At 35.7% G+C, this 14,095-nt stretch overlaps 1 protein-coding gene across 6 annotated transcripts in view; it reads right to left on the reverse strand.

The window, feature by feature from the left end:
* Window positions 1-14,095, reverse strand: part of NBEA (neurobeachin) — a 546,841-nt gene that overhangs the window by 98,141 nt on the left and 434,605 nt on the right. For all 6 annotated transcript variants that reach the window (XM_060191623.1, XM_060191622.1, XM_060191624.1 and 3 more), the window contains 2 exons: window positions 13,788-13,903; window positions 3,948-4,060 (listed from right to left, as the gene is read on the reverse strand). In XM_060191623.1, coding sequence (XP_060047606.1) covers window positions 3,948-4,060; window positions 13,788-13,903 — 229 coding nt within the window. The remainder of the gene's footprint in view (window positions 1-3,947; window positions 4,061-13,787; window positions 13,904-14,095) is intronic.

Genomic DNA, 14,095 nt, shown 5'->3' on the forward strand with positions numbered 1-14,095 from the left:
AATAATTAGAGAATGGACATAAGATAAGAATAAGCAAAATACTGGAGCTAGGTAGTGGCACACCTGGTTGAACACTCATGTTACCAAGTGCAAGGATTAGGATTAAAGTCCCCAGTCCCCATATACAACAAGAAAGCTTCACAAATGGTGAAGCAGTATTACAAACATCTCTCTTTCTCTTTCCCTTTCAGCTACTACTACCCTTTCAATTTCTCTGTCTCTATCCATAAATAAATAAATAAATAATATTTTAAAAGAATATGAAAAATATTACTACACAGGATTCAAAAACCAGACTAAGAAACATTCAACGGATGACAATAACAGTTAATATCCAATAAGTGTTTCATGTGTTATACTTCATCCTTCAACATACATATCATTTCTTCTTTGCAACTGTATGAGATAAGATAGTATTAGTATTATCATATTACCGATAAGAAAACAGAGGCTAAGAGAAAATGACTAGAGGTCATACAGCTAGTAAACAGAGAAATACAGAAATTCAACTTAGGGAAGACCAGTTTGCAAAGTCAAGAAATGAGGCAAGATATAGACCAGGGCCCATGAGATAGGGCACATGTGCATGTGTCTACAAACTGGGGGAAAATATATACCAAAAAAAATTGTGCAATTGTCTGCAGTGACTCAGTAAGTGCAGCAAACAAGCAGAAAGACCTAAAAAAAAGACACTATAAAGTACTTAGTCAAATATTTTCTATTTTGACCTAGGTACCCTCCTCATCTACTTCTTATCTCACTTCCCTCAATCACTGTAAGTCTAACTGCCCTATAAAGTAAGAACTACAAAAGCTGGATAAAGTCAAGAGACTGGCACACTTTAATGATGTCCCTTTTGATCACTACCAGTGACTCCATCATCTGGGGCCTTACTGAAGGAATCCTTGGATACCCACATAGATAGGGGACTAGACCTCTAACGTATCTATCTCTCCACCATCACTGGTCATCCCCATCAGGAACAATATCACAGACCCTCTTGTGGGCCTCTAAAGGATTTTGCCCTCATTGTAAAACCACAATGATAGAAAGTGCCCCACTCTCTGAAGGGAGGATCAGTCAACATACTCTGCCATTTGAGGAAGAATGTTCCTAAAATGAGTGCAGCCTAGAATGTTCCTAGCTGTGACCATGGAATGTTACCTCAGACTGACAGGGATGCAAAGGTTACACAAGCTCCTGTGCTACATATGAACAGACATGGGCCCTAGTTGGTTAACGGTATTCATGTATTTTCCCCATATTTGGGAGCTACTCTCCTCCCTAATCCAGGTTTCTAGACTTATTCTCCACTCTGATGCCATTTCCCCAGACAATACTCTTAACCCATTTGCATGTTAGCTATTGGGTTCAGGCAAATATTTATAAAGTCCTTGGAATACACCTGAAATAGACTTCCTAGCATCTTCCAACATGAAGAGCTCAAATTTCATCTGCTATATTCTTATGTTTAGGTTCCTGATTATTAAACAATTTGTTCTGCTTTATTTCTTAGTTCTTTTCAGCCACCAAGTTGCAGGTGCTACCATGATGCCAACCTGACTTCCCTGGGCAGATGACCTCACCAGTGTGTCCTGGAACCTCACCTCTCCAGAGCCCTGCTCCACTAGGGAAAGACAGAGGCAGGCTGAGGGGGGGGGGGGTATGAATCGACCTGTCAACACCCATGTCTAGCAGAGAAGCAATTACAAAAGCCAGACCTCCCACCTTCTGCTTTTTGGTCCATATTCCCAGAAGGATAAAGAATAGGGAATCTTCCAATGGAAGGGAAGGGATATGGAACTGTGGTGGTGGGAACAGTATGGAATTGTACCCCTCTTATCCTACAATCTTGTCAATCATTAGTAAATTAGTAAATCACCAATTAAGAAAAAAGAGGCAAGAGAAGATATTCTGAGTTAAAAAACATTTGTGGAATTAATTTTAAATATGCTGCAGTGTATGTTTCCCTGGCTCAAAAGAGATTATGCTGCTTTTGTCCATGAGTCCTCAAACAATCCCTCACCAGAACCAAACATATACACATATGACTTTAATCTGCTCTGGAACACTAACCCCAACAGCCAAGTAGGATAGAAAAGAGAGAGAAAATCATAGTAAATGGGCTACAGCATAGCATAGCTAAATTATATAACTTCAGGGCTTGGTTCTAATATCAGCTTAGGCTATAACGAGAAGTTGTTTTAGTCTTCACTCCATTTTAAATAGTTTAGTATGCCACTTATATTTCCTTTAGGTCAAAGAGGCTAATGATAGAAATATTTACCTTTTATCCTAACTTTCCATTATGCATTTTCATGGGTCAAGTCTCTCCAGGGTATTAGTGTCCTCTTGAAAAATTATTGTGCCCTACTTTCTTTTTTTATTTTTTTAAATATTTATTTATTCCCTTTTGTTAGCCTTGTTTTTTTATTGGTGTAATTATTATTGTTATTATTGATGTCTGATGTCATTGTTGTTGGATAGGACAGAGAGAAATGGAGAGAGAAGGGGAAGACAGAGAGGGGGAGAGAAAGACAGACACCTGCAGACCTGCTTCACCGCCTGTGAAGCGACTCCCCTGCAGGTGGGGGGCTCGAACTGGGATCCTTACACCGGTCCTTGCGTTTTGTACCACCTGGACTTAAACCCCTGTGCTACCACCCGACTCCCTAAACAATGTGTCCTATTTTCTTTTTGGTATTTATATTCACACACAGTGTGTGCGCATGTGTTTATGTGTGCGCACATGCATATATTATGGTCAAGATAGCATGTCATATCATTTAAGAAATACATCTCAGAAATGACTTGGCATCACATTATGTACTAATGCTTCTTACCTTGAACCTTAAAACATATCACAGCAACCCACAACGACCCTGGGTCCATGCTCCCAGAGGGATAGAGAATGGGAAAGCTATCAGGGGAGGGGGTGGGATATGGAGATTGGGTGGTGGGAATTGTGTGGAGTTGTACCCCTCCTACCGTATGGATTTGTTAATTTATCCTTTCTTAAATAAAACAAACAAAAACATATCATAGCAACCACTACATGAACCTGTTTTTTTCTTAAATGTGCATTTTAATTTGCTTATGCTAGTATTGACATATCTTCTTGTATATTAATGTTTACATATAAATTCATTATATGACTTTAATGACAGTGAACAGAGTTTTATATGAAAAGGAGAAAGGGAGAGAAACCAGTGTACCTCTCTGGCACATGCAAGCCCAGAGATAGAAATGAGATATCTAGGCATGCAATTACTATACTCTACTATTTCCCTACCTGATTGAAACTGATTTATTCCTCCCCCCCTTCCTCCATCCTTTTCTTCCTCCCACATAAAGACAGAACGAGATTGAAAGGAGGGGGGAGAGAGTGAGATACCTGTAGCACTATTTCACTGCTCATAAGCTACCCCCCCCCCACACACACACACAGGTGGGGACTGGGAGCTTGAACCTGGGAATTTGAGCACCATAATGTGTGCTCTCAAGTAGGTGTGCCACTGCCAGACCCCAGAACTTCTTTCTTAATGCTAAGAATTGATAAAACTTGGTGGTTTGAGTGGGGGCACACCTAGTAAAGCATACATGCAACACTGCACAAAGACCTGGATTTAAGACTCCTAGTTGCCCCCCTGCAGTGGGGGAAGTGCCACAAGTGGTGAAGCAAGGCTGCGGGTATTATCTCTCTCCCTCTCAATTTCTATCTGTCTCTATCTAAAATAAAATTTAAAAAAAAATGTAAAAAAGTGATAAAATTTCCTCTGACTACAAAAGCAGAACATCATCGGGCTTATTTTATTACAAACCACTGAACACACACACACACACACACACACACACACACACACACACACACACACACACACACACACTCTGGTAGAAATGTTTTAGTAGTCTTAAAGAAAATTGACTACTATACTTTCGAAAATTACCTTTGATAGGTCCCTAAAGTTTCCTGGAAGAGTCAAGTCCAATTCTTCTGATTCATAGTTTGTTAACACCCATGGAAACACAGGATACTGGTTAAGATCATTGTATGTCCGTCCTGATAAAGAAAAAGAGAAAAGAAAATGTATACACACTAATTATAAAATGCTCCTAAACTTGATAAGGCAACTATTATTGTATTTTTGAAAAGGAATGGATTTGTTGAACTATCCTTTTGCTTAATCAAAAGCATTTTATCAGTAATGAGTTTCATGTGAATTCACTCCATAAGAGATGAGTCACTTTTTGAACATTAGCTGCAGTAGGAACTAATAGCTAGAAGTTCTTTTGATCAAAAGAATATTTTATTTCAGACTCAAACCCATTTCTTGACCTTCCTTACAGGTAGCTATGGACATATGGCTTGGTTATAAATTATCGAATGCAAGTAGAAGTGACATGCGTCCCCTTCAGGCTCTGCAACTTGGCCATTCTATTTTCCACTAACTACTGATAGGATGAAGGTGATTCTTCTACCTTGGAGACAGAACCTTGCTGACTACAGTCCCTGAAAATAGCTATGGAACAAGTCACCTTGTTCACCTGAATGCTTGCAGATTATTTGACAGTATACACTAGATATCAAATTGTCAACATACAGAACACTATCAATAATGAATTTAGGAAAACTTCATGTTACTACAAGTACTCTAAAGACAGTATGAAAAACAGATAACAAACATACTTTTTTTACTCTTGTAAGTTCATGAATTTTCTTTTCTTTTTCTTTTTATTTATCAATGAGAAAGATAGGAGGAGAGAGAGAGAGAAAGAACCAGACATCACTCTGGTATATGTGCTGCTGGGGATCGAATTCAAGACCTCATGCTTGAGAGCCCAATGCCCTATCCATTGCGCCACCTCCCAGACCACAGTTCATGAATTAATTTTCTTTTGCATTATGTTGTTTCAGTTTAATGGAGAGCTGTTAGATCTCACATTGGGTTTGCTGTTTCATTTTGACAGAATGACTATTTCAGGTAAAGAACTGAGACATTGACTGTAGCAAATTTTAGGAAGAGCACAGCACCAGCTCATTCTCACAAATGGGCACTGAAATAAGATGAAATTAAGAGGCCCATTACCAAAAGCGGGATACAAAGGAAACTTCTTCTGGACAAGATGTTTTTAAATAAAAATATATTGGTAGTGGGTGCAGCATGGAACTGATACCCTATAGTCTAAAACTCTTTGCAAACCACTAAAATAGTCTGTAAACCACTATTACATCACTAATAAAAAATAGTAATAAACATGCTATGATCTGATCATGGCTAACTTTCTGAATTTTCATTTCCATTCATACAAAAGAGCTGTTTTGTCAACTTTAAAGATATATATTTTATCTAGGATGCCACAATGCATTAACAATAATATAGCTACATTATCTTGCATGCTGTCAAGAACTGACATTAGATAATACCTACTCTTGTGGCAATTGGTACCTGTGATTGTGAAATTAAAAAAGCAAGACCAGGCAGTGGCACACCTGGTTAAGTGCACACATTACAGTGCACAAGGACCCTGGTTCAAGCCCCTGATCCCTACCTGCAGGAGGAAAGCTTCATAAGTGGTGAAGCAGGGCTGCAGGTGTCTCTCTGTCTCTTTCCTTCTTTATATTGGGGGACAGAGGCTAGCATAGCAGGTTAATCACACATGGCGCAAAGCACAAGGATCAGCCTTTGAGCCTCGGCTCCCCACCTGCAGGAGGGTTGCTTCACAGGCGGTGAAGCAGATCTGCAGGTGTCTATCTTTATCTCCCCCTCTGTCTTCCATTCCTCTCTCGATTTCTCTCTGTCCTATACAACGACAACAACAATAATAATGGCAACAGCAACAATAAACAAAAGGGGAAAATATTTTTTAAGAAAAAAATTAAAAGAGTAAACCACAGGGGGTTGGGCAGTAGCACAGCGCTTTAAGCGTACATGGCGTGAAGCACAAGACTGGTATAAGGTTCAAGCTCCTGGCTCCGCACCTGAGGGGGTGAGGGTGGGGTTGGGGTGGGGGTGCTTCACAAGCTGTGAAGCAGGTCTGCAGGTGTCTATCTTTCTCTCCCCCTCTCTGTCTTCCCCTCCTCTCTGTCCTATCCAACAACAATGACAACAATAATAATAACTACAACAATGATAAAAATAAACAAGGGAAACAAAAGGGAAAAAAAAATAGCCTCCAGGAGCAGTGGATTCGTGGTGCAGGCACTGAGCCCCAGCAATAACCCTGGAGGGAAAAAAAAAAGAAAAGCAAACCATAATCTAAGGATTAAATCTGCTACTGTAAACATTAAACTAATTAATTTGTTTGGTGACTATTTTGTGTTTATATGATCTTCAGTTTGCAACAAAATTATAGTTTCAAATCTATAAGTGGAACACACACACACACACACACACACACACACACACACACACACACGGAATGTTCCTTTCACTTTGCATTTCCTTGAATGAGGCAAGAGTAAGGTTAGGAATGCCCCATTAATCTCTGACTAAAGTACTCACAGACATGTGAGAATTTCTGTGTGTTACTGTTTACTTGTTTTCCCTTCCACTATATTCAGATAGTCTATATTCATGTTTGGTCTGGGTGTGCACTCTTTTCTCTTCTTCTTTTTTAACCTGAATTGGCACATACTGCTTGAATATGCATATGACAAAAATAGGATCAAATGAGTCACATTTTTAAAGATGAACAAACATAAGCCAAGTACAGAAGGAAACTTCCAGAATAATTTCTTTCAAGGATGAGGGTTATGCAAAAGCAAAGTATATGTCAAAGAGAATGACATGAAAACAAACATTAAACCTGAAGCTAGAAAGTCCTGCCAGTGAGTGCATCTGTTTTATAAGCCTATTGTGTACAATAATGTCAATGGAAATAAACAAGAATCTGGGGCCTTCATTAAAATATTTTTGTACATGAAAATGTTCTATTCAAGTAGCATCATTTAAAAATAAAATGTGCAAAATTATAAAAATTATTATGGTAGTCTAAGCACATGTTAATCCAGGACACCTGATTGCTCTGAGTCTTTTTTCTTTTTTTTTTAATATTTATTTTATTTATTTATTCCCTTTTGTTGCCCTTGTTGTTTTATTGTTGTAGTTATTATTGTTGTTGTCGTTGGATAGGACAGAGAGAAATGGAGAGAGGAGGGGAAGACAGAGAGGAGGAGAGAAAGCTAGACACCTGCAGACCTGCTTCACCACCTGTGAAGCGACTCCCCTGCAGGTGGGGAGCCGGGGTTCGAACCGGGATCCTTATGCCGGTCCTTGTGCCTGAGTCTTTTTTCTAAACAAGGAAATATCCAAAAAGTCGAGGTTGGCTGGGCAGTTATTTCTGGAGTTAGAACTGGGGCTGTGGCATACTCAGAACATTACCATTATCTGTGTTACCATTCTACTTGAAGATCTGTAGGCTTAAATTAAAAATAGGTCTCTAAGTATATAGGTATATATCACTCGAAATTTTTAATGCTATTTATAGGATATATTTATATTAATAATTAACACTTTTGTAATTATTTTAAAATATTCTCATAGATTTTTCTAATATACATTAAGGAAGAGCTATCAAAACAAAATTTAAAAGCCATTTCTCATTAACTTAGTATTTAAATTTGTTATTTGAATATTAAGATAAGAAAAATAGAGCCAATACTTGAATACACTTGCTTTCAAATACAATTTTTTAATTTGTTATTGGGTAGAGACAGAGAGAAACTGAGAGAGAAGGGGGAGATAGAGAGACAGAGAGACACCTACAGACCTGCTTCACCGCCTGTGAAGTGACTCCCCTGCAGGTAGGGAGCCTGTGGCTCGAACCGGGATCCTAACCGGTCCTTGCGCTTTGCACCATGTGGGAAATTATTTTTTAAACAAGGAAAATGTACACAGGTTATTTTTTGAAGAAAATTAGAGAAAACAGTATTTAAAAACATACAAAATGACTGATGCCAATAGATTATGGATCAATATCTTTCCTGCATTTTTTTAATAATTAAACTTTAATAATTTTCAGAAGGTCCTACTGAAATATATGCTAAGGAAAAGTTATCTTTGGAGTTATAATATATTAGAACATCATTTAAATGCTACTAAATACAATGAAATTTAAAAGTAAGTGTACTAACAAAAATTCCCACAGAAAAGGTGAGCAACATAGACAACAAATGTATAGGTTATTTGTACTAAAAAATGCACAATTTACTTGAAAATCACATAGCTAAAAGAGAATGACTAAGTGGTATTATGGATTTTGCATTTGTAAGTTCTAGACATGGATTGGTTTGTTTTATTGAATGCCTTGTGAAACAAAAAATATTGCTTATTAAATTAACAACAAAAAAAAGAGGTATTACCAAAACAATATCTGGCTCTGATATCCCTAGGTACATGTTTATCAACATTTTTTTCCTTCAATTTAAATGAAATTTAGTCGAATGTAAAACACTAATCCCCCAATAATGGAAAAAAATTTTTAAATGAAATTTAGTAAATAATTTCATCCTTTAATTGGTAGGGTTATTTCCTTGCCTAGCAGTGGCTATGTGCACACTATTTTTTGATTAACCATGCTTATAGAAATTTATCTTAGAAGATGAATTTTAAATATTGCAAGCCTATGACACTAATCTACTCAAACAATAAAAGTGAAGCACAGTAAATGAGATCTCAGAAACATGGATATGTTTCTTCATTAAAAAAAACCTTTTTAATTAAACCATCCCATTTAATGTTTTTATATGGCACTTTAGTTTTGAAGGTAAAGTGATATAGAGACAGCTGACAAAGAAATTATAACTGCAATTCCTTGGTGAAAATGTTAATGACAGCAAAATATTGTTTAATTAGATGATTGCAGCATCTGGATTAACACTCTTTAAGAGCGATGTTCCTGTGCTTGTCTGCGTCTTCACACTTTACAGACATTTTGTCATCTCTAGGTCATTAGGAAAGAATTTTTAATGATTTTTCTAGAAGCAAGCAGTTCAAGTTACATCTAATTAGATGACAATAATAAGCCCAATACATGCAGTAGCTAAATATATACATAATTAACCAGGGAGTGCTTGTTCATCACAGAGTGAAAAAAAAAAGTGGAAAATGCTAAACAGGAGAAAAAGGTTGGGGAAGTTATGCTGAATTCATTAGCTGATCATATGAAAAATAACTCAAAACCTTTTTGAAAAATCCTCAAACCTAATAGGATCACTTACATGAACCTATGTTAGCAGTCATTCTGATATATAATTTTTTTTTTTTAGAAAGAATGCCAAATTTAACAACTTGTTCATCCCATTAACTAACCAGATATGTGGCATAAGTTAGGTTCTATTTTTCATAACACAATGGGCAGAAATCAGGTCAACACTGAGAAGTAGAGATTGAAATGGTATTCTAAGCATCATTACAATTCTTTCACATAATCATCCAAAACTTAATGTTCTTTGAAAGTAAGAAGCAAAACCCTTGCTTCAAAATATTTAAATAATAATGACATAGTATGACTTTTAGAAAATCATGTATTCAAAGAATATTGCATGAAATGAACATAAACTTGTAGACTTATATGTATAATAGGTTCTCAGCGTTAAACTACATACAGAAACAGAAACTAAGGAAAATTACAAACACGTAATGTGATATTTATGACCAGATTAATAAGCAATTTAGTTTTCGTGCTTCTACTTTTGCATATTTTCATTTTTGATAGTATTTATTAAACTTATAAACAGGACTAAATTAAGGCCAGAAAAACTATTTATAAACTTTTAGGTGTTTTGTTTAAACTAGCTCCCCTTAATTTTTGACAAACTTTTGCTAGTATGCAACTTATTTTCACTAAACTTATATAGTAAAATGTGTATTTACTTGCAATTATGTATGTACATGCATCACAAGAGATTCTAAAACTTTACTAGGACACCGTGCATTATAAAATATCTTTAGATAGGAGAAAAACAAAACTAGTCAAATGAGAGCAAATATGAGGTTAAGAACTAGATAGCAAGAAACGGATCACAAACTATAATTCATATTTCATATTAGTGCTCCAGATAGGAATGACATGTGAGCATAAGACAGTAACCAAATGTTTATTACAGAATAAAAATTTAAAAACATGAGCTTATTAAGTAACAAGGGCCTATATGTTTTTAATTATTTTTTTGTCTTTTGTTCATTACACATTTTAATTGACTCCTTTAAAAAGCACCCAAGGGTCACTGGATGTTATTATTAAGAGAAAAATGCCATATATGTAGATAAGACATTAACTGAGGATTATTTCTCATCTCTGATAATCCTAGAGCCTACTTACTTTAACCTATGGCTCCTAGTGCATTATGGTGCTGGGGGACCTATGCTGGGGATGAACACATTTTTGCACATTTTTAAATTCTTAAAAAAAATAGTGGCCTATATGCTTACAATGTCTTCAAATAAAACTGACTCCAATGATTCAAAAGAGAATAAGATGACACTTTAAGTTTCTCCTATTTATAATATTCATACTCTGACAAAGTAATCCAAATACTGACCTAACCAGAAAAATTAATGTCTGTTCTTTTCAGATACAGCTTTTAGGAGGAAGGGATCCAAATGTTATCTCTATCCACACTGAACTCTTTCCAGAGTTATATAAGAACAGAAACCTGCAGGAAGCAACAGGATTGATGTGGATAGTGATTTTAGGTGGTTGTGTATCATACTGTGGGGTATATATCTAACATGGGTAAAGTCAATGGGAAAGGATAGAGACAGTAGAGTCCCTTAGAACACAAAACTGTATAATCTTCCATGTATAGGATAGCAAGAATCCCATCTTAGAACAGCAAAATCATTTAACATGAATGCCAGTTGGACTGGTAGCTGAACTAAATGGAAATATAATACTCTGTCTTACAGTTTTACATACAACTCCAAATAATAAGTGCAGAAAGTGGAAGAATCACATGCCCATCTATGACATATAGATATCACAAGAATGGATAATGTAAAGACACAGGGACTACAAAAAATACTTCCGAAAAAATTGAAGATAATATTATATTAAAAAAAAATCTGACATGGATCCATGTAGCTAAAAATAGTATGCTGCAAAGCAAGAAGAAAAATTTAATAGGTTTGAAATCCCTTTCAATTTGGGGAGAAAAAACATGTGAATCTTAAAAGAGGTTAATAATAATGTAGATTCTGGGTAGAAGCTATGCTGACAAATATAAACAGTGGATGATAAATGAGAAGTAAATTGAGTGAAATTCCTCTAACATGTAAGTGATTAAAAATGACTCCTATTTTAGTTCAATACAAAAGAAATATGCTATATTTTGGAGGGCTTAAAATTAACATTTCCCTTTAAGTGAATTAATATGTGTCTCAATTTTCTAAATCACTAAAAAACAGTGAGATTTATTGATATGGCTAGAGTAAAGCAAATCTATTCAAGAAGCAAGAAAAAATTAAATAGTAGAATATAATGAGATTATATAAGACAAAGCAGGTTATTACAACAGACAGAAACAAAGTAAATGTGGCTACTGAAAGACAGCCAGAAGTACTTTTGAATCTAAGGGAGTTAAAAGTCAAAACTCCACTTGTGACCTAAAGGTAGTAAATCTAGGTTCCTGTTTCTCTTATTTTTTAAATTGAAGGTTATGCCTTTTCTGGTACATATGTCATTTATTTAAGGATACTAATGAACTTAAGTTCTACACATTCCAGATAGCTAACTGTATTCTATCTATACATGTAAAATAATACATACTTCATAGCATCATATGTTTCTCTTTATTTACTATATATTCCAGATACTTTTGAGGCAGTAGTGAATGGGTTTATGATACAAATGCTATATGGACAGTGATAATGAATATATATGAAACAATGACATCAGGGACCCATAGGTACACAATGGAGATGTATACAAAAATGTAATATTCTATATATTGAATAAAAGAATCCTTTGGTTTTACCTCTAAAGCTCTATTCTCAAAAATATTAACATTACAATATGTATTAGATAGATAAAATGTAAAAACATTTCAAAGAACATTTTTATGACTCTTGTCCACTTACTACACATATCTAAATGCTTACTGAATATATACCTGTAGCACTCATAGCACATATTCAGTATTTGAAATAGATTTGCTAACTTTTTTCAACATGAAGACCCCAAATATCATCTGTTGTCTTTTACTTTTAGATTCCTGATTACTAAACAATTTGTTCTGTCTTATATCTTAATGGTTTTCAGTCACCAAGCTGCAGATGCTACCACGACACCAACTTGACTTCCCTGGGCAGATGACTTTAAAGGTAGAAATAGGCATGGTGGGGTTGGTGGGGGCAGAAGAAAAATATGGATCAACTTGTAATGCCCATGTCCAGCAGAGAAGCAGTTACAGAAGCCAGACCTCCCACCTTCTGCTCCCCATAAAGACCTTTGGTTCATATTCCCAGAGGGGTAAAGAACAGGGAAACTTCCAATGGAGGGGAGAGGAAATGGAACTCTGGAGGTGGGAATTGTATGGACTTGTACACCTCTTATACCATAATCTCGTCAATCATTATTAAATCACTAGTAAAAGGAAAAAAGAGTTTCCCTTTTCAGCAGTGATTCAGAAAGCAGGGCCCTCAATTAGTGGTCCTGAGCATTTTTATATAAGAGAAATAATCTAAGGTATGCATATACACTCAAGAAGTTATTTAAATTAACTGAATCATAAAAAGATTATGGATAGCTTGATTTAAAAATAAAATCTCTGGAATCCAGGTAGTAGCGCTGTGGGTTAAGTGCACCTGGTGCAAAGCACAAGGACCAACCTAAGGACCAGGTTCGAGCCCTGAAGCAGATCTGCAGGTGTCTATCTTTCTCTCTTCTCTTTTGTCTATCTTTCTGTTTTCTCATCCTCTCGATTTCTCTCTGTCCTATCCAACAACAACAGCAATAATAATAATAATAATAATATCAACAACAGTGATAAACAACAAGGGCAACAAAAGGGAAAAAATAGCTTCCAGGAGCAGTGGATTCGTAGTGCAGGCACCAAGTCCCAGGAATAACCCTGGAGGGAAAATAATAATAATAATAATAATAATAATAACAACAACAATAAATAAAATCTCTGTGATTCAATGTGATAAGGACTTTTGGAGCTTAATTTAGGAAAAAAATGAAAGAAGTAGTCAAATTCCATAAGTTTTACTTATAAGTTTTCATAAGTTTTACTTCACTGAAGCAGAAGAAAAAGAAAGCCACTACCTTCTTTTAATTTATCCAGGCTGATGTCAGTTACTCAATATTCAGATAGGTAATCTGATTTTATATTTTTAAAAGATTTAAAAAAATAACCAAAAAACAAACAATGCTGTAACCCAATCATTGCTGTAATAAAGGTGACATTTGTACAAGGCAGAATCCTGTTGTTATTCTCCTGTCTAGCTGCTACTGTTGAGAATGACAAAGTAGTGAAATTACATTTTCCTGTTATTATTTCCAGACACTCTGGCAATAGTTTGTTGACTCTAATAAACCTTCAGACAAAGCTGTCAGCAAAGGAGATGGCAGAAGAAGAACAAGGAAAAGACTCTAACAATAAATGCATCCAAAACCTTGGGACTAGCTTGTATAGTTTTTGATAACATTTAATGTGAATGCTTCAATATTCATAGTAAAGCTGTATTTCAATTCTAAGGAGAAACTGTATCCCATAATATCACATTACCAATGGCTTTGATAAACATAAGCATATTATGAGATTGGAGAGTGAGACGTCTTACCTGCTATAGTATTAAGGAACATCAAATATTCAAAGTTAGAAATTTCCCTTCTTTGCCAACGCTGTGTCATATTGGAAGATTTATAAAGCTGTCGAGGAGTGGCCAGTGATATCCTCCTGGCATGTAAGAAAATAATAAACATAATCTCTTATAATTCATGATTTTCAGAAATGTAATGTCCACTAATATTCTAGTTTAGTATTAACATATTGCTGGGCAGGGGTAGATAGTATAACGGTTATGCAAAGAGAATCTCATGCCTGAGGCCCCAGAGTCCCAGGTTCAATCCCCTGCACCACCATGCTGAG

Source organism: Erinaceus europaeus, chromosome 5 (assembly GCF_950295315.1).
Source record: "Erinaceus europaeus chromosome 5, mEriEur2.1, whole genome shotgun sequence".
NCBI classification, from domain to species: domain Eukaryota; kingdom Metazoa; phylum Chordata; class Mammalia; order Eulipotyphla; family Erinaceidae; genus Erinaceus; species Erinaceus europaeus.